The sequence below is a fragment of the Phaethon aethereus genome (assembly GCF_964289735.1).
Source record: "Phaethon aethereus genome assembly, chromosome: W".
NCBI lineage: Eukaryota > Metazoa > Chordata > Aves > Phaethontiformes > Phaethontidae > Phaethon > Phaethon aethereus.
In genome coordinates this window covers 37,448,578-37,470,197 of record NC_138581.1, presented here as the reverse complement: position 1 = coordinate 37,470,197, position 21,620 = coordinate 37,448,578, and the positions used below count along the sequence as shown (strand labels likewise).

Genomic DNA, 21,620 nt, shown 5'->3' with positions numbered 1-21,620 from the left:
CTGAATGATCTTTCCCTGTCCTGCTGAATGACTCCTCCCTGACCTCTCCCTCTCCTCAACCCACAAGCTCCTCATTATACTTTCTCTCCCCTGTCCAGCTGAGAAGGGGAGTGTTAGAGTGGCTTTGGTGGGCACTTGGTGTCCAGCCAGGGTCAACCCACCACAGTGTCTTTTCTGCAAAGACACTACAATTTATTTATTTTTTAGTTAAGCCAGAATCTGAATAAGCAATGAGATGCAACTCAAAATCATGCATCATTTTACTACTAAAATCAGACAGACTGGAAAGTTATAAAAACAGCATGCTTACAATAGATAGGCCGTTCCTGACTGTAGCTTTGCTCCCTCCCAGAAGCAGTCCAAAGGAGTGATAATTAAACAAGGATAAAGATATTCTATGATCTGTCAAAGTCAGAAAGGGGAAAAAAACACAGTCAGACTACAATATAATCTAAACAACACAAGCTGAATCATGAGAATATAAAATGCTTATAACCAAATGCCTGTTTTGCCTACCTGGTCCATGTAACCTGCTTCCGTGATGAGTTCTGCTGATTTATAACATAAGTGTTCCAATTTCCATTGTCTGTAATAAATATAAAGAATAAGTTTTTGTTGTTGGAGTTTTTTTCACAATTACTGAAAAGTTATTTTTAAAATATAACATACATTAAAATTGCAACTCACATAGACATGGTGGCCTCAAGTAGTGAATCACTGAGAAAGACAAATTTTATTCAGTGTAGGTATAACACAACCTCACAAAAAAGGCCTTTCTTTTTTTGTAGTTATAACTAGAAATATTTATTTCATTTATGCTAAACAGTCTCTGTAAAAGTCATTAAAAATAATGGAGCTTCTTTTGGATTAATAGGTTAGTTGACACAACTAACAGGGACAGAAATGTGTCTTTATATAAATAAGACCACTTGTGACTTAAGATAGCACTCAGTGACACGAGAGAAGTCAGCTTCAGGTTCAGACTAGCTCTAACTCATGCAAGTAGGAGAAAAGAAACCATTAGAATTTCTGTTTTCCTTGTTCAGCTGTATTATAACTTCCACTGTAGTGACTTACAGCACCTTAGACAAGGCAGGAGCCTAGGTATTAGTTCATTTAGGCATCAGTTAGATGTGCTGAAAAGATGTGCTGAAAGACAGCAGGCTTCATGCCTCGTAGATAGCATCCCTAGGCACATCATCATATAAGTAGCAACCCTGGAGGAACCACTTGTCATGGAGAGATCTCACTAGCCCAAAACTGGTGCCTCATTAAGGTGCACTTTTAGTATTTTTATTGTTGGACAACTCTTATATCCTGCTTTTCAGACAACTCCCAACCCTCAGTATGTACACACAGACACTCTGAAGGTCAACTCTACTATGATTGCATCTGTTATTAAATAGCCCAGTAATTCCACCTGCTGCCATTTCTCTTCCATTTGCATTTCCCCTTTAAACCCAAATTACTGGAAGGCTTTTCATTGTTAGGAATCCCATCAATAAAGTCCTATTTTTAAGAGCACAGTTATCACTTCTTTACCAAGAAAAATGCTGGATACTGTAGCACTGTTCATAAGGGTACATTTTCAGAATCTCATCCAACACCTCTTATACCATTTTATTTGTTAAAAAGTCAGCTGGTCACTGCTATCATGCCACAATTTCAAGCATCAGTAATTAGGGACATTCAAATCAAAACACAGTTCTAAGGGAAAGATTCTGAAGTGCTATCCATTAAAAATATATGCAAGGAAACATCTGTCCACTTTCTAGCTGTTAGATGATCAAGAAAAGTTTTGCTTTTCTCCTTACCTGTTGTACATATAAACATCTACTCTGCTGGCCTGAAGTGCAGAGTCAAGGTGCTGTCTGAGTGCTTCTATTGTTAGTACATTAGCACCATCTTCCTGTGGAGTCTGAATCATGAGCTGGGGGTTAAACATGGCCTCTTCTCCAATCTTCTGCCGTGTGTAATTTAATTCCAGACTCACTCGGCCACCAACTGATGGATAAATATTAACAGCTTTGTATTAGCTAATAACAGCTTATTCTGGATTCACATGATGAGCATTTTCTGGTCAGAAAATCTTTACCATGTGTATGGAACATTCTACCTCAAACTGATTACAGCGTAGCTCTAAATCTAATATCAAATTTATTTTGTAACAAAATAACAGTGTAACAAAAAACATATTCCCCATTAAAAAAATGCCATTGTTCCTACTTCACTAAAACACTGATATGCAAATTGGAGCCTCTTAAACAACATGTTTTTTCTATATTAGAACCAATATTCCATACGTAAAAAAAACAGAAAACCTTTTCCTTGCGGACCAAATCAAATACTCTTATGTTACAATTTCTTTCACTTGTATAAACAGTCTGGTCCAATAGTACATTTCAAGATAAATGGCTTCAATTTACACTCTTCTAAATAATTTTGCAAAGGCAGAAGGGGGATGTTTCTCTTCAGTTAAAAAAAGGGAAGAGGGAAAGAGTAAGTGAGCATGAGTACTTCAGTACTTCTTTCAGCCTTATATAAAGTAAAAAAATATTAAATTCACATAAAGAGATGCAGTCCTGAGTGCAACAGAGTGTAGCAGAAAGGACCATCTAGAAACAATGTGCCTTAGTGGTCCAGTACCTGCATAACATGGTGTGATGCAGGGGATAATTCGTACACAACATCTGTTTCTAAACCCACATGAGCTGAGCAGGTATGCTCCATATCAAACCATGGATTAAAAAAAAAGAAAAAGGCAGAGAGAGATTGCAAAGGAGACAGACTCTAGATGGAGCCATATTCAACTTGCCTTGCCAGAGAAAATTACATAAGAATGGAAAATTATCTTCCCACTTACAAAAAAGCATTCAGCTAGAGTAGATATACTTTATATAACCACCCCTATAGTCTCTTTAGAAAATGCATGTGGGAGGGGGTTCAATTAATTCAGCCCATTAGCTGAATCAAGACCACATCCAGATGAGGAGAACAAGACCACCACCAATATAGTTCCCATCCCTTAAAATTTCTTAACTTTATTGCTCTGCTAGGTCCAAGCTACAGACCTGGTCTAATTTGTTACATTTTCTTCAGTTCTAGTCACCTTGGCACTGGTGATCTGAATTACTGTTAAAGTTTGGTTCTGCAACAGTGGGAATAGAAACTATACATGTAAATCTCTCTCTTCTTAGGCCACATAATGGAAGACTGACCTGTAACCAGTTGTCAGCGTGAGAGATGACATTCTCAAGTCTGAACAAGCCTAGGACATACATTTTCAATCAGTTGGACCCTCACTCTACCCATAACCCCCCTGGGGCCAATGGGACCATCAGACAAGAAGCTAGGCCCCAGCGTGGATATAGCTGTCAGAATCAGGCCCTCAACAATTATAGTCATTCTGGCACAAAGCATCACTTAATTTTTAGTTCAAGAATTCTTTGAAGAAATAAGTATTTCTACAACACACTCCAACCATTTTCTCACCCTGTCATATGTGGCACTACCTCCTTCACATCATGTAACAATGAACAGCCCACAGTAACAAAAAATAAAAAGCAAAGTATAAATTCCATACCTAGATTCCCCTTACAACTTATTAACAACCATCTTATTACAGTGACAGGATATACAATAAATAAGACTGCATATGTATGGCAAAAAAAAGCTATTGTTAATTTACATCAATAATTAAACCCTAAAACCACTTAGACTTTGCCTTAAGTGTTTGAGTATATGCACATTAATCACAACTAAATGCAAATTCAAATCAAATAGCATACTCCATATCAAATTATATTCTAGATTGAAAGTTACTTTGCAAACCCATATATCATATTTGTTGTACTGCTGCTGTGTTGATAGAAGTGATTGTCCCACTATGCTCAGCATTGGTGTGGCCTCACCAGTACTGTGTGCAGTTTTGGGCTCCACAATATAAGAAGGATATAAAAATATTAGAATATGTCCAAAGGAGGGCAACAAAGATGGTGAAAGGACTGGAGGGCGTGACTTATGAGGAGCAGCTGAGGATAGTAGGTTTGTTCAGCTTAGAGAAGGGGAGACTGAGGGGTGTTTTTTCAGGGTTAAACCACGACACCCAGCCAACACACAGAATGTTTTGGTGCATCTAAGTGAGAAGCACTCGGAAAACCAAAACTGTTCACCTCTAGTATACACTGGCACAACACTGATCATAGAATCATAGAATGGTTGGAAGGGACCTTTAAAGATCATTTAGTCCAACTCCCCTGCCATGGGCAGGGACATCTGCAACTAGATCAGGTTGCTCAAAGCCCATTCCAACCTGACCTTGAATGTTTCCCGGGATGGGACATCCACAACTTCACTGGGATGGCAACCTGTTCCAGTGTCTCATCACTCTCGTCATAAAGTATTTCTTCCTTATGTCCAGTCCAAATCTACCCTCTTTCAGTTTAAAACAATTGCCCCTTGTCCTGTCACTATAGGCTCTGATAAAAAGTCTCTCTCCATCTTTCTTAGAAGCCCCCTTTATATATTGAAAGGCCACAATAAGGTCTTCCTGGAGCCTTCTCTTTTCCAGGCTGAACAATCCCAACTCTCTCAGCCTTTCCTCATAGGAGAGGTGTTCCAGCCCTCTGATCATTTTCATGGCCCTCCTCTAGACCCACTCCAATAGGTCCATGTCTTGTGCTGGTGTCCCCAGAGCTGGATGCAGGACTCCAGGTGGGGTCTCACCAGAGCGGAGTAGAGGGGGGAGAATCACCTCACTCAACCCACTGGCCACACTTCTTTTGATGCAGCACAGGATATGGTTGGCTTTCTGGGCTGCAAGCGCACATTGCCGGCTCATGTCCAATTTTTCATCCACCAGTACTCCCAAGTTCTTCTTTGCAGGAATGTTCTCAATCCATTCATCCCCAGTCTGTATTGAAGATTGCCTCTGTATTGAGGATTGCCCCAACCCAGGTGCAGGACCTTGCACTTGGCCTTGTGGAACTTCATGAGGTTCACATGGGCCCACCCCTCAAGCCTGTCAAGATCCCTCTGGATGGCAACCCTTCCCTCAGGCGTGTCAACTGCACTGCTCAGCTTGGTGTCATCTGCAGACTTGCTGAGGGAATAAGTGATGCACCTTCCAAAGACACAAGTGTGAAACTATTTATAATTCTCATTGGCACAATTTCTGACTGACAGATTTCCACTGACTTATGAAAAATTTTGAATTTATTGGGTCATTCGGTTCATTTATTCATTTCTACCTCAAATGTATTTTTCTTACCTATACTTTTCTCATGATTAATGTTCAACATTTACATGGCATTACATTAACATGCTTAGAAAAAATCTGGAACCTGCTACTAGAAAATTCAGTCCATTTCATACTGAGTAGTTTTAGGATTAAGTATGACCTTAGCTACACTAGCATATCTTGATCCTAAAGGAGGCAATGAGTGACAGCCAAAAGTAATTACTTGCTAATTTGCTGTCTAGTTGTTCGCAAGCAATCAACAAGGCTAAGTGCTGGGTCCTGCACTTGGGTCACAACAACCCCATGCAACGCTACAGGCTTGGGGAAGAGTGTCTGGAAAGCTGCCTGGCAGAAAAGGACCTGGGGGTATTGGTTGACAGCCAGATGAATACTCAGCTAGCAATGTGCCCAGATGACCAAGGCGGCAAATAGCATCCTGGCTTGTATCAGAAATAGTTCGGCCAGCAGGACTATGGAAGTGATTATCCTTCTGTATGAGGCACTGGTGAGGCTGCACCTCGAACACTGTTGTCCTGGTTTCAGCCAGGATAGAGTTAATTTTCTTCATAGAAGCTAGTGTGAGGCACAGCAGAGTAAGATGATAAGCAGTATAGCAGTACAGCAAGCAGTGAAAGCAAAAAGCAGCCACTAATGAGCACTAGACTCTAATGTACAGTAAGGAAAGCAAACCCATGGCAAGCACAGGAGCCTGCCAATTAAGTGCTAAACAGCAATAACAGCTATAAATTCAATCTAATCTACCACATTCCGATCAAATCTGGTTTTATCTCAAACCCTTTGTGCCCCACGTTGGGCACCTCAAATTTACTGTGACTGTGGATAAGTCTATGCCACAGCAGATATGCCCCTGGAGAGACTGTGGCTCATGGAAGGGACTGCAGACTGTGGATAAGTCCAAGCTGGAGCAGGGGCAAGGGGAGGAGTTCATTGCAATGTTAAACCTGATGGTCCAGTCCAAAGGGCCCAGGGGTGGAGACTGTAATGGAAATACCTTTAAATTGTTGTAACCTATGATTTGAGTTGCATGTTATAGGAACTACTATAGCAGGAACCACCTGAATGAATGGAGGACAAGCCTTACAAGAAGCAGTGCCAGTGCAGCAGTGACCTGACCTGAGCTGGCTTTGGTGCCCAGTAACTCCATGCAACACCCCACCTCTCCTGTGTTGAGTGATCACCATAAGAGATGGAGCCCAAAGTCATGGACTAAATTAACTCAATGGACATTTCATGGACATTCGTGGACATTTTATAGACATTTTACAGGGGTGGTCTGTGGACTAAGGGGACAATAATCTGTGTATTATATCAAAGGATGGGAAGGGGGGGGTCAATGAGGTTGTATTGGAGAGTGTGGTACCTGAGCATAACGTAAATGGTATGGAATAAGAGTTGGATACTCTCCTGGTTTCATCCAGGATAGAGTTAATTTTCTTCACAGAAGCTAGTGTGAGGCTGTATTTTGGATCTGGGATGAGAAAATGTTGATAACGTGCTGATGTTTTTAGTTGTTGCTAAGCAGTCAAGGACTGTCCAGCTTCTCATGCTGGCCTGCCAGCGAGAAGGCTGGGGGTGCACGGGGAGCTGGGAGGGGACACAGCCGGGACAGCTGACCCAAACTGGCCAAAGGTATATTCCATACTATATGACATCATGCTCAGTATATAAAGCTGGGATGAAGAAGAAATAAGGGGTGGAGGGACGTTCGGAGCGATGGCGTCTGTCTTCCCAAGAAACCATTACGAGTGACGGAGCCCTGCTTCCCTGGAGATGGCTGAACACCTGCCTGCCCATGGGGAGTGGTGAACAAATTCCTTGCTTTGCTTTGCTTGTGTGTGCAGCTTTTGCTTTACCTATTAAACTGTCTTTATGTCAACCCATGAGTTTTCTCCCTTTTACTCTTTTGATTCTCTCCCCCACCCCACCATGGGGGAGTGAGTAGCTGCATGGTGCTTAGTTGCTGGCTGGGGTTAAAGCACAACAACTGTGTTCGGTTTTTGGGCCCCTCACTACAGGACAGACATTGAGGTGCTGGAGCACATCCAAAGAAGAGCAACAAAGGTGGTGAAGGGTCTAGAGAACAAGTCTTATAAGGAGAGGCTGAGGGAACTGGGGTGGTTTAGTCTGAAGAAAACAAGGCTGAGGGGAGACTTTATCGCTCTTTACAACTACCTGAAAGGAGGTTGTAGCGAGGTGGGTATTGGTCTCTTCTCCCAAGTAACAAGCGATAGGGCAAGACAAAACAGCCTCAAGTTGGCCAGGGGAGGTTTAGATTGGATATTAGGAAAAATGTCTTAACTGAAGGGGTTCTCAAGCATTGGAACAGGCTGCCCAGGGAAGTGGTGGAGTCACCATACCTGGGGGTATTTAAAAGACATGTAGAGATGGTGCTTAGGGACATGGTTTAGTGGTAGGCTTGGCAGCGCTAGGTTAACGGTTGGACTTGATGATCTTACACGCCTTTTCCAACCTAAATGATTCTATGATTCTATGAATTAAATTATTTCTTTTTCAGGACACCTTACAATGTTCCATTTCAAGCTACTGGACTTGCAACATATAGCCTGAGGTGTTTTTATTTTTTTGGATATGAACACTACTGTTACTAACTATTCAATAGCTCCCTTGTGTACAACTGCAGTACAAATAGTTTAACAGAGAACAAGCTCTTTATAAAAAGGAACATTCCAGGGAGCCAAACACTTGGGATGAAAATATTCGCCCATCAACGTGGAAGACTTAGAGAAACCAAAGCCAAAATTTCCAGAAGTACCTACTGGTTTTGGAGCCTAAGTTGTGTGATCAGTTTGAGGTGCCTGAACAGGGCAAAATTTTCAGGAGAATCCCCCTTCTAAAGTCTAGGTCCTTAAGGTGTTTCTATTTGAGACTTGGGGGGGGAGAGAACACACTTCTACTTTGAGAGACACCACATTTTCCATTTTTTCAGTATTGTAAATGTGTATCATTAGAGCAGTCTGGTCCCACAGTTTTACATTGACAACTCAAAGCACTGGAATCATATCTCTAATAGCAGTGGACAACTCATATAAATTTCATCCCACCAAAGTGTGAAACATGTTCATCTGATTCGTGTGATGAAGTGTAACCACCTGTACTTTTATGGATTTCTCCTGCACCATAAAAAGGGGTATTTTACAGGAGAAACTTAAACTACTTTGCTGGTATATCAGCTCAAACCAGTTTGACCACTGACCGCATAGTATTGTGTAAAGAGAAACTTGTAAAGTGCATCCATAAAGTTTGGGGTCATCCTGGGGGTACGCCGAGGAAGATTCGAGAAGACTCTAGAAGGAGAAGAGGGCATGCGCCAAAGAAGACACGCCTATTCATTAATATGTATTAGAAGATACACCTATTCATGAATATGTATTAGCAAACAGGATCATGCTGAGGAAGATTCGAGAAGACTCTAGAAGGAGAAGAGGGCATGCGCCGAAGAAGAAACGCCTATTCATTAATATGTATTAGAAGACACGCCTATTCATGAATATGTATTAGCAGACAGGATATAAACCAAGAACAGGAACTGTACCGCGTGCGTCTTGGTGGAGCAGAGACTCCCGGCGCACCCAGCGCTGTTTGCTTGCCTCTATTTGTTTAATAAATTGTAAATTTGAATTGGAATCCTGTTTGGGACTAAATCATTTATAACAATTGGGGGCTCATCCGGGATGGTCTTGGTTCCGGAATTCTGACTTGATCTAGGAGGGGCGCCCCACCATTTGGTGGCTCCTCATCGGGTCGGGTCGGGACTAACGCCATCCTGAACCTGAATAGGGGCAAGCAAAGAATTTGATTTTTTTTATGAGCTCCCTTGCTGGCTGCAGCAGTTTATTTTGCCCGTAATTCTGCGCGTGAAGATCCGAACGAAGACGACGGAGTCGTAAGTATTTAAGGTGTATACCGTTCGGTTGGGTGGGATTCGGTTGCCTGTGTGTGTAAGAGTGTGACTGAGACGGAACCTAGTTCCGAAGCGATTGTGGAGGTCTTCTAACCGCAGTTCCCATCTCCCGCGAGGGACTTGGCCGGTGAAGGACCGAAGCGATTCCTATGGGATTCGTGGGTGGGTGATAGGTCCTAAATCCCCTGCAAGACACTCTTACTGGTAACCAAGGGCTGTAGGAATCGCCACAGTAAAAATTCCTAGATGGGTCAGACAAAATCGAGAACCCAGGACCAGAAGAAAGGGAGCGAATTACTAAAAATACCTCTAGAGAGTCCATGAGGAATAATAATTAAAAATTGGAATGATAGGGGCCCCAGAAAAGGAAAAAGTAAATTAAAATTAGTTCAATATTGTATGGTAGAATGGCCAAAAGAACCTTTGAGACCACATGTCTTTTGGCCTATTTTTGGATCTTTTGAAGACTAGGTCTGCCAGGCCTTAAATATATATGTTAATTCAAAGGAACCTTTTAGTCAGGAGGAAAGTGATTATGCAGGATTATGGGACAGAACTTTACATCCTTTTCCAGCCTCAATACTTACATTAAGAACAGATGAAAAGTTTGAGGAAGAAGAAGAGGAGAAAAGTGAAAAGGAAAAAGATGATAAATGGGAGCCACTGGATAACCTACCGCCTCCATATTCTAATAATCCATCTTTGGCGGCGGCTCCCCCTCCGGTGGCTGTAGTACCTCTACCAGTACCACCGTTGCCCCTACCTCCACCACCAACGGCACCGGAATTAGATCGACCTCTGGCTGCATGTACGAGAAGTAGGACTGCTGTATCTGAGGGAGCTTCTCTATATCCCTTACGAGAAGTACCCCTCGGAGGCAATCAGGGAGGCATCGGGTTTGTGGCAGTCCCATTAAATACCACAGATGTAAGAAATTTCAAGAAAGAAATGGGGACCCTATTAGATGATCCCCTCGGAGTAGCTGAAAAATTGGACCAATTCCTAGGCCCCAATACTTATACCTGGGAAGAAATACAGTCCATTTTAGGGATCCTATTCACTGTTGAGGAAAGGGGAATGATTAGACAAGCTGGAATGAGAATTTGGGAAAGACAGAATCAGGCAGGACCCCCGGGAGAACAGAAATGGCCAAATGTGGATCCCCACTGGGATCATCAACAACCCCAAGGAAGACAAAATATGAGGGATTTGAGAACGTTAATCATACAGGGAATAAGGGAAGCGGTTCCCCGAGGGCAAAACATTACTAAAGATGAATCTCCAACAGAATGGTTGGAGAGGTTGAGGAAAAACCTACAAATGTATTCTGGAATTGATCCGAATACAGTGGCTGGGACCGCACTCCTTAGAACACAATTTGTAGCTAAATCCTGGGGGGGGATACAAGAAGGAAATTAGAAAAATTGGAAGATTGGCAAGAAAGAGGATTAGGGGAGTTACTTAGAGAAGCCCAGAAAGTCTATGTTAGGAGGGATGAAGAAAAACAAAAAGCAAAAGATCGAGAAAGATTTACAATTCCTGTCTGTTACTACTGTAACAAGAGGGGACATGTTCAGAAGAAGCGGGGACAGGATATAGAAAATGTTCAAAGAAGATTACGGGTGTCAGGGGCTATATCTTCTGGGGACTTAAACATCAACAGAGCCGTGGATAAAATTATTAATTAGTCCCCATAAAGAGGAAGTTTTATTTTTAGTGGATACAGGGGCCAAAAAAATCAGCCGTTCAAAAACTTCCAAAAGGAATAGAAAAAGGGAAGATTTATATGTCAGTAGTAGGAGCAAAAGGAGAGCCTTTTAAAGTAAATATATTGAAAGATGTAGAAGTAGAAACAGAAAAGAAAATTTGTCTTAATGATTTACTTTTGCTCCCTGAAGCGGAATACAATTTATTAGGAAGGGATTTGATTTTGAAGTTAATCTTGAGCATTCAGAGTCAAGGGGACAAATTGCAGGTTAAATTATACACTTTAACACAAGGGGATGAAGAAGCTATTAACCCCTCAGTGTGGTATAAGGAAGGGGAAACTGGAAAGATAAAAATGGACCCCATAAGCGTTCAAATAATAGATCCGCACCGCCCAATTAGAATCAAGCAATACCCTATACCTATGGAGGGTCGAAAAGGATTAAAACCTGTAGTTGACAGACTTCTGGAAAAAGGAACCCTAGAACCATGTATGTCTTCCTGTAAAGAAACCGGATGGGTCATACAGGATGGTGCAGGACTTAAGAGCTGTAAATCAGCGAACAATCACTAAATTCCCTGTGGTGGCAAATCCTTATACTTTATTGAGTCATATATCTCCCAAACATACTTGGTATAGTGTAATAGATTTGAAAGATGCTTTTTGGGCCTGTCCTCTGGATGAGGGATCCAGAGATTATTTTGCCTTTGAGTGGGAGGACCCCGAAACAGGACGAAAACAACAATTAAGATGGACTGTGTTACCACAAGGGTTTACAGAGTCACCAAATCTATTTGGACAAACTTTAGAAAAAATTCTACAAGATTTCACAATACCTAAGGAGGTAAAATTATTGCAATATGTGGACGATTTATTAGTAGCAGGAGAAACTGAAGAGGGGATCCGAAAAGCCACCATTAAATTGTTAAATTTTCTAGGGGAAAAGGGATTAAAGGTGTCCCGATCAAAGCTACAGTTTGTAGAACAAGAAGTAAAATACTTAGGACATTGGCTGAGTAAGGGAAGGAAGAAGTTAGATCCTGATAGGGTATCCGGGATTCTATCCTTAAGACCCCCACAAACTAAAACGGAAATTAGGCAAATACTGGGATTATTAGGATATTGTAGACCATGGCTTGAAAATTATAGTGAAAAAGTAAAATTCCTATATGAAAAATTAACTAATAACCAACTTAAATGGTTTATTGAAGATGATCAGAGATTTGAGGAAGTAAAAAAGGCATTAATACGAGCACCTGTATTGAGCCTCCCAGATCTAGAAAAACCTTTCTATCTCTTTGTGAATACATCAAGCCAGACAGCATATGGAGTTCTTACTCAAGACTGGGCAGGAATCAAAAAACCCGTGGGGTATTGTTCTAAGTTACTTGATCCAGTAAGCAGAGGATGGCCTGCTTGTCTCCAAGCTTTGGTTGCTACAGCATTATTAATAGAGGAAGTTAGGAAGATTACCTTTAGTGCTCCTTTAAAAGTGTATACCCCACACAATGTCAGAAATGTTTTACAACAAAAAGCAGAAAAATGGTTAACGGACAGCCAAATCCTAAAGTATGAAGCAATACTAATAGACTCCCCTGGCTTAGAACTGAGGGTGACTTCTGCTCAGAGTCCAGCACAATTTTTGTTTGGAGAACCATCAGAGGTATTACAACATAACTGTTTAGAGGTAATTGAGACCCAGACAAAGGTGAGACCAGATTTAAGAGATGCTGAGTTGGAAAATGGAGAAGCGCTGTTTATAGATGGCTCCTCCCGAGTGGTAGAAGGGAAGAGGAAATGGGGATATGAAAAATTTGGGAAGAAAGAGGTTTGATTAATACTCAAGGGAGGAATTTAATACATCAAGAATTAATAGTAAAAATTTTAAAAGCGTTAAGAGAACCAAAGGAGATAGCAGTGGTACATGTGAGGGGACACCAAAAGGGATTAGATTACCGAACTAGAGGAAATAACTTAGCAGATAAAGAGGCCCAGGAAGCAGCCTTGAGGACTAAAGTTGCCAAAATTAATGTAATACAAACAAAGGAGGACACCAGCAAAGAAGAACGAGAGGAAAGAGAGAAGAAGTTTACGCCAGAAGAACAAACAAAATTGGAGAAAATAGGACGGCACAGATGGTGGTAAAAATTTTATTGGAACATTTGATACCTAGATATGGGATAATCCAGTACGTTGATTCTGACCAGGGCACACATTTTAGAACGTTTGCATGCGCAAACACATTGGGGTACAAAAGCGTTAAGTGATCATTTTCTTAAACAATTTGGTTGTATTGGAATTTTTGAAATAGCAAAGCAAATTACACAAGGTTGCTTAACTTGTCAAAAGGTAAATAAGACAGTGTTTTGACAAGCAGCCACGGGAGGGAGAAAAACAGCTTACAGACCTTTTGAGAAAGTACAAGTTGATTTCACTGAATTGCCTAAGGTAGGGAGGATAAAATACTTACACAAATGCCCTGGATGAAATGTTTAACTAAACCGTACAGTGAGACTGGATTATCACCATATGAAATGGTATATGGCATGCCTTATTTTCAAGGAATGCCTCTGGGGAACAATGTAATTGAGGATCATAGTATCCAACAATATATAATTACCATTGGAAAAAGATTCAAAGAATTAAGAGAGATTGGGATGGTGGCCCAAACACCACCTTTAGGATTTGCAATTCATCAGTTAGAACCAGGAGATAAAATTCTGATAAAAACATGGAAAGAAGGAAACCTATCTCCCCTCTGGGAAGGACCTTTCCTTGTTTTATTAACTACAGAAACAGCTGTGAGAACTGCTGAAAAAGGATGGACACATGTGTCACGAGTGAAAGGTCCAGTGAAGGAGTGGAAAGTCACATCTGACTAAACTGCTGTGGGAATTTTATTGCGGCTACTTGTTGGGATCACTCTGCACGGCTCGACCTTAAGGAGAAGGAGCTGCAGCATTGAGAAGCTGGTAAACAGCTAGATATCTGCACGGCTCGGCCTTGAGAAGAGGTTGCTGTGGCACTGGGAAGCTGGTAAACAGCTGGACATCTGCAGGGCTCGGCCTTGAGGAGAAGGAGCTGTGGTAAACAGCTAAGAAGCAGCACTGTATAAGAAAAACAGGATGGAACCCGGACCACGTAGCAGTAACCGCAAGTAGGAGGAGTATGATAATGTAATCTTTAGAGCTAAGCCAATGATTGTAAGACAAGTATGCATAAGGTAGAACTTAGTGTATAAATATGTGTAAGGTTTTGCAATAAAGTTGAAGCTTGCTTTATCACTCATATTGAGTCGACTGCTTGCCTTCCCTCGCTCGTCGCAGCTACTCCTGTAATAGAAACAGGAGCAAAACATGAAATTCCCACAGTTGCTAAAAATCTATTTGTAAATCTTGCTGAAAACATTGCTAAGTCATTGAATATAACTAATTGTTACGTTTGTGGTGGAACAAATCGAGGTTAATGATGGCCATGGGAAGCTATGGAGAGCAATATAAGTAATCCCCAAGTTTGGAAAACAATGGGAAAGGGTAATAGGAAACAACAATGGGTACTCCAAACGAGTATAATTGGAAGGAGTTGTTGGCAAAATAAAACCTCGAAAAAGGAGCTGGAACTAGAATTTGTCCTTTGTGTAGAAGGTGGTGTGTATTTGTAAGATTAGTGTTGCACGCTAACTGGCAGTTTTCTGTAGCCATAAAGCCTTGCAAATAAAGAGGATCGCCAGGCTCGGGCAACTGCTCAGGTCTGGACAAACCACTGATCTATCAAAGCTCTGGCCTTCACAAGCAGTGCTGGATTCTGGCAAGTAGTTTTTCTTTTTCTCTCAATTAATTTGGGTACTAAGAAAGCACCCCCTTAAAGGAAGGAAGAGGGCAAGACCGGAGGGGAACTGGTGTTGCGGCTTAAAAAGGGTCTGCCAAGGGCTGCAACCCCTTCGGGCTGTGACCGCCGATCACTATGGCCCTGACCGGACCTCTTCTAGTTCTACTTGGGGTGACTTCCTTGGACTCTGACTACGGCAAATAACTGTAGTCAGTATTGGAACAAGTCCAGCTGGGGTTTACCCCAGAAGTGTGTAGGAACTAACTTAGAGGTAAAAATGGAAAAACTGAGGACCTTTTCTAATTGTACAGCCCGTACCTGTAATACCAAATGGTTGGCCAACTCTTGAAGGACATTATTGGATTTGTGGCAAGCTAGCATATGCATATTTGCCAAAGAATTGGAACAATAAAACATAGTTTTTTCCTGTTACCCATAAATCGGGGAGAGCGACTAGAATTCCAGGTGTATAACAAATGGCCTCCTGAGAGACAAACTTGGAATGGAGTCAATCTAGGAGAATTTTGGGGAGATTTTATGGGTGGTGATTGGCTTACTAAAATCGGGATAGTTGTATTGGGGATATGTGGGGGATTGTTACTAGATTAATCCACTCGGTTATACAAGGAATGCAGATATCTGCAGTACTTGATTGGAAATGAAAACACGAATCAATACTATAAAGAAGATGGGGGATTGTGAAATATGTTCATCTGATTCGTGTGATGAAGTGTAACCACCTGTACTTTTATGGATTTCTCCTGCACCATAAAAAGGGGTATTTTACAGGAGAAACTTAAACTACTTTGCTGGTATATCAGCTCAAACCAGTTTGACCACTGACCACATAGTATTGTGTAAAGAGAAACTTGTAAAGTGCATGCATAAAGTTTGGGGTCATCCTGGGGGTACGCCGAGGAAGATTCGAGAAGACTCTAGAAGGAGAAGAGGGCATGCGCCGAAGAAGACACACCTATTCATGAATATGTATTAGCAAACAGGATCACGCTGAGGAAGATTCGAGAAGACTCTAGAAGGAGAAGAGGGCATGCTCCAAAGAAGACACGCCTATTCATGAATATGTATTGGCAGACAGGATATAAACCAAGAACAGGAACTGTACCGCGTGCGTCTTGGTGGAGCGGAGACTCCCAGCGCACCCAGCGCTGTTTGCTTGCCTCTATTCGCTTAATAAATTGTAAACTTAAATTGGAATCCTGTTTGGGACTAAATCATTTATCACAAAAGGATACTGACTCTTTTGGATAAAACAGATGTGTAGATCAGTGCCCCTTATAATGTTTCAATTACTGCTGGAGCAATGCCCAATGCAGGCAACATATGCAATTTGCGATACCTGTTATCACTAGAATGGGACTAGAGAGGAATAAAATAATGTCTACCACCACCTTCATGACTTGGTAACCATATAAAAGCAAAGACTGAGAAATATACCCCAGTGCAGTCACTTGAGACTTAATCTTTAGTATCCAACCCAAAAAGCAGAAGTGTGCAGAGGAAGACAAAACCAATCTGGAATTGCAGGGAGACTATGCAGCCTCTCCTATGCCATGCTACCTCCAGCACTTCACAGTAGGCAAGTACCCTGCCTTCTCTCCATTCAGCACCTTCTCCCTGCTGGAATGGTAACCAGGAAGGGTGTCTGTTATTCTACCTCTCTTCCCAGCCTTGTACATAGTATGTCTTTCTCAACTTTGACTGCTGCTAAGGGCTTCCTTCTGCTCCACTTCCTCACTTAGTCTCTCTTTGTACTGTTCCTATATGCCATCTCTATTATATGTGTATATTGGTGTTTCTCAAAATCAGCAGAACAAAACTAGTTTCAGTCCATTACAATCATATACAGATAAACCAGACAGCCACAGCTTCAGCTCCTTGTCCTAAGTGTGCACCAGGATTAGAAAAGTTTATATCTATCACATAACAGAAGGCAATCTCATCACATGACATCAATGACAATTTCCATTTGTATTGATAAAGGAGCACATACTACATGACAACAAAATATAACAGCCAAGTATTGATCACACAGGATTGAAAACTCCTAAAAAGAAATCAAGATAGAAGAGCTGAAGTTCTCTGGCAGGTTATGAAGATTACCCTGCCTCTTATTGGGCATGTAAAAATAATGGCCTTTTGATTTAAAGCTTCCTGTTGATCTCAAGGGAGTTCTGTGTTTGGGTTCTCTTGGATATCTGAGTTTGTGTGTGCTGCTCATCATGTTCTTTGTCAGCAAACAGTATATAGTTTTGCTGCACACAGACAGTATTAGTTAGCAACCTGATTTTTCCTAACAGAAGAACAGGTAAGACAGCACCTTCCTTAGAATTATTTTAAACAATACTTTCTCTAGGTCTGACTGGCAGAGTACAGAGGTAAAACTGCTAGTCTGGAAGACTTGCAAAACACTTAAATTGAAATTTAAGGTTATTCAGTAAAAGAAACAGGACTAGTTGGCATGTATGCTTCTTAAAAATGCTGTTTACTTGTAGAGTCAGAACTGATTTTGGTTTACATGGTCAGTCTCTGAATTTATTAACTATTGATTGTAAGACATTATAACATATGTTCTGATATTCTAACAATACTAAGGACAGATCTCACAAGTCCATCAGGGTTATATTCTAATGTTTTTGCTACCTGCACTGATTTTTCCACTCATTTTATTGTGCAAAATAAAGGCTTAATAGTGTGTGCCTGAAATTGAGCTATCAACTCCCCCCCACAAACACGTCAGTTAGCAATGATGAACTACAGGAGCTAATATTAAGCAACTGGTGTCTTAAAGAGATTACATAATCATTCAATGGGCTGTGAAACAGGTCAATGAAAAAAGATAATCTTTATCATGTAATTAAACATGATCTATGCTAGCACTGGACTAAGGACAGTCAGAAGTCTCATGCTGCATTTACGTTCTCTTGCATGGCACTTATCTGCTTAATACACATATCCACATATGTATAGTTCACCTGTAATGGCAACAGTTGTGCTTGCCCAGGTTAAGACAGCCTGCACTCTACCGTTTCCTTTCCCAGCATCCAGATGGACACTATACTTCCCCCCCCCCCCCCCGATAAGGTCCAAAAAAAGGACATCATCTGCCTAGAACGTCATCATATCCCAATATGAAGATTTAACCACCTCCGATCTCTCTTTAGCACCATTGGCTTCTAGGAAAAGCAACGTGACCATCTCAACCATTTCTGTCACACCAAGAATTAGATAATGTAAGATTCTTAGTTTCTGCTTTAAAAAAGAGGGGAAAAAAGACTGCCTGCAACAAATGAAATAAAGTTACAGAAAACACCAAAGCACTTCCAAAGACTACTTTTTATTTCCCAACCCATCATATGATACAAGTTACATTCCTCACACATGCTGGGGATGACTCTAATGTTGCTGTTAGAAATTTCATTAATGCTAACATGGTTAAAAATAGCAAAAATAAAACCAGACATCAAAGATCAGTGTACATTTTGTCACAGCTTGACAAAGTTCAGGGCAGTGACAAGGACACAAAGCTGTCTGCAGACTCAGGAAGACAGTCCAACAACAGCTGCCTCACCTCATATCAGGAATCTTTCTCTACAACTTCAAGGGTGAAAACCTTTTATTTCTAAAAATCAAATAAAAGATGATTTTACATGTACACATCTGTATTACCTAAAGGCAGAAAAATTCTATTTCTGATGAGGTAAAAAAGATTTATAGCTAAAAAAATAATTATATATTTTGGATGCACTTGGTGCCTCTCTGGGTTGAGAAACTGGGATGAAAAAGTGCAGTAAAAAAAAAGAACTGTACAAACTGAATTAAAAAAATATAAGAAGCAAGAAAATGCACAAGAATACAAACCAGACAAAACTTGTACATGTAATTCAAACTTTACAATTAAACATAAAAATCAGTAGCTGCTAACTGAGCTGGGACACATGTTCTTAGTAACAGGACATGAGCTATTCACCCCTGGGTCACTAGTTCCAATCCAACCAGGAACAATAGTGACCACGAGTTGTTTAAAATCTGACAGCTACTTAGTATCTCATGTGAAATGAATTGATGGTCTCAATCTACTTCCTAGTGGGCAGGTGTCCGTATTATAGAAAACCACCATCACACTTGGTATCCTTGTTTTCAACAAAGAGATTGCAAAATGAATGGATATGGAGAGTAAAGTATCCTTTCTTTCAAAGACATGGTCCATTCAGGTCAGAGTTGAGCCACAGTTTTTGGTAGAGAAGCCGAACTATAGAATTTTTCTGGGTGCAGCAGCAAAGAAATATAGGACACTAGACTCTGATATATACTGGAAATCAAAGAGAAGGTCTACAGCTAGTATAGACTTGTAACTCTCTAACAGTTCATGGTCCTATGACAATTTACACCAGCTGAGGAGCAAAGCCAAATTTTTTACTTTTCAGTAATTTAAGAAAACATTCACAGAATCACAGAATCATTAAGGTTGGAAAGGACCTTTAAGATCATCAAGTCCAACCATCAACCCAACACCACCATGTCCACTAAACCATGTCCTGAAGTGCCACGTCCACATGTTTTTTGAACACTTCCAGGGATGGTGACTCCACCACCTCCCTGGGCAGCCTGTTCCAATGTTTGACCACTCTCTCAGTAAAGAAATTGTTCCTAATATCTAGTCTAAACCTTCCCTGGCGCAACTTGAGGCCATTTCCTCTTGTCCTATCACTAGTTACTTGGGAGAAGAGGCCAACACCCACCTCACCACAACCGCCTTTCAGATAGTTGCAGAGAGCAATGAGGTCTCCCCTCAGCCTCCTTTTCTCCAGACTAAACAACCCCAGTTCCCTCAGCCGCTCCTCATAAGACTTGTGCTCCAGACCCCTCACCAGTTTCACTGCCCTTCTCTGGACATGCTCCAGCAGCCCAATGTCCTTCTTGTATTGAGGGGCCCAAAACTGAACACAGGATTCGAGGTGCGGCCTCACCAGTGCCGAGTACAGGGGCACGATCACTTCCCTCCTCCTGCTGGCCACACTATTCCTGATACAGGCCAGGATGCTGTTGGCCTTCTTGGCCACCTGGGCACACTGCCGGCTCACGTTCAGCTGCCTGTCAACCAGCACCCCCAGGTCCTTTTCCTCTGGGCAGCTCTCCAGCCACTCTTCCCCAAGCCTGTAGAGTTGCATGGGGTTGTTGTGACCCAAGTGCAGGACCCAGCACTTGGCCTTATTAAACCTCATACAGTTGGCCTCTGCCCATAGATCCAGCCTGTCCAGATCCCTCTGCAGAGCCTTCCTATGCTCAGGCAGATCAACACTCCCGCCATTTTGGTGTCGCCTGGAAACTTACTGAGGGAGCACTCGATCCCCTCATCCAGATCATCGATAAAGATATTAAACAAGACTGGCCCCAAAACTGAGCCCTGGGGAACACCACTTGTGACCGGCCGCCAACTGGATTTAACTCCATTCACCACAACTCTCTGGGCTCAGCCGCCCAGCCAGTTCTTTACCCAGTGAAGAATGTACCTGTCGAAGCCATGGGCTGTTGGGATCACCCTGCATGGCTCGACCTTAAGGAGAAGGAGCTGTGGCATTGAGAAGCTGGCAAACAGCTGGATATCTGCACAGCTCAGCCTTGAGGAGAAGGAGCTGTGGTAAACAACTAAGAAGAAGCGAGGAAAACAGGAACACCTGCAAGCAGCGAATCCTGACTGTGTGAGGGTCGCGTGGACAGCGCGTGATATTTTGTATATAGCCAATTGCAATAATGTGTGTAACAAACTGTAACCAATCATGAGTGTGTGCGCAGTGACTAAGCGAAAATTATGATATATATTGGAGTCAGACAAGACAATAAACGGCATTGACCTGATCATATTGGTCGTACACGTCGTGTCCGAGACTTCCGCGTCAGGTGGCGCCCGAACAGGGACCCTCTCGTCGATGCTTCCCGGAGCAGAAGAGACAGCAAAGGGGGTGCAGAAGCCAGCCATAGCAGGCACTGCCCCAGTGCCTGGAAGTCGCTAGCGCAACCAAAGAAACTGTTGGAATCTCGCCCTGATCAGGTGAGCGGCTGGGGAGGAGATGGGGTCCACGCTAACAAAAGAGGAAGAAGCAGTGGTTAAGCTCCTCCAACATATCCTCTCAAAGAGAGGTGTACAGTATGAGGAAGCCGGCCTAAAAAGATTATTGGTATGGGCGCGGCAAAAAGGACTAATCCCCTCAGTAAATGAGGCTTTTGAGATCCCGATTTGGGAAGGAATTGGTGCAGCACTGAGGAATGAAGTCAGCACAAGCAACAAAGAGAGTATAAAATTTACAACGCTCTGGAGGTTGATCCTAGAGACATTAAAAGAACTAAAGGTAGAACGCATCGCATGAAGAAGGGGCGATGGTCAGACTCCTGCTGCATATGCTCTCTAAGAGAGGACTGAAATATGATGAATATACTTAGAAGGCTCCTAATTTGGTGCCGAAAAGGGTACCCCCCGATGCGTCTGTGGCGTTTAAGGCAGAGACGTGGGAGGAGATAGGAAAAATGTTATAGGAACATATTGGGAACGGAGATAAAACCGCCGCAGAGTTAGTGACGGCGTGGAAGTTGATATTAAACACATTAAAAGCCTTGAAGGCAAAGAGAAAAGCTGCAGCTGATATGGAGGAGGCTGTTAAACCGCCTTCAACCAATCCCTTTTTAACCGAGTCAGAGGGTCCAGGACCTTCAGCGACTCCGACTGCACCTCCTGAGGTGCCAGATGCACTGGGTGAACCGGCTGCATTAGATAAGTCAGAGAAACAGATCTACAATGATGTATGCGAGGGCAAGACGGGACAACGTTGCCCAGAACAATGTACTCAATGTTCCCCTGTGTGAAAGATCAATGGGGCGAGTCTCGA

The 21,620-nt window shown here is 42.1% G+C and overlaps 1 protein-coding gene across 1 annotated transcript in view; it reads right to left on the bottom strand.

Moving 5' to 3' along the window:
- The window catches only part of LOC309415215 (protein patched homolog 1-like), a gene marked incomplete at its 3' end in the record, with an annotated part of 105,825 nt that overhangs the window by 57,237 nt on the left and 26,968 nt on the right, over window positions 1-21,620 (bottom strand). The window contains exons 3-5 of the mRNA XM_082012666.1: window positions 1,815-2,004; window positions 517-586; window positions 311-402 (exon numbers count right to left, since the gene is read on the bottom strand). Coding sequence (XP_081868792.1) covers window positions 311-402; window positions 517-586; window positions 1,815-2,004 — 352 coding nt within the window. The remainder of the gene's footprint in view (window positions 1-310; window positions 403-516; window positions 587-1,814; window positions 2,005-21,620) is intronic.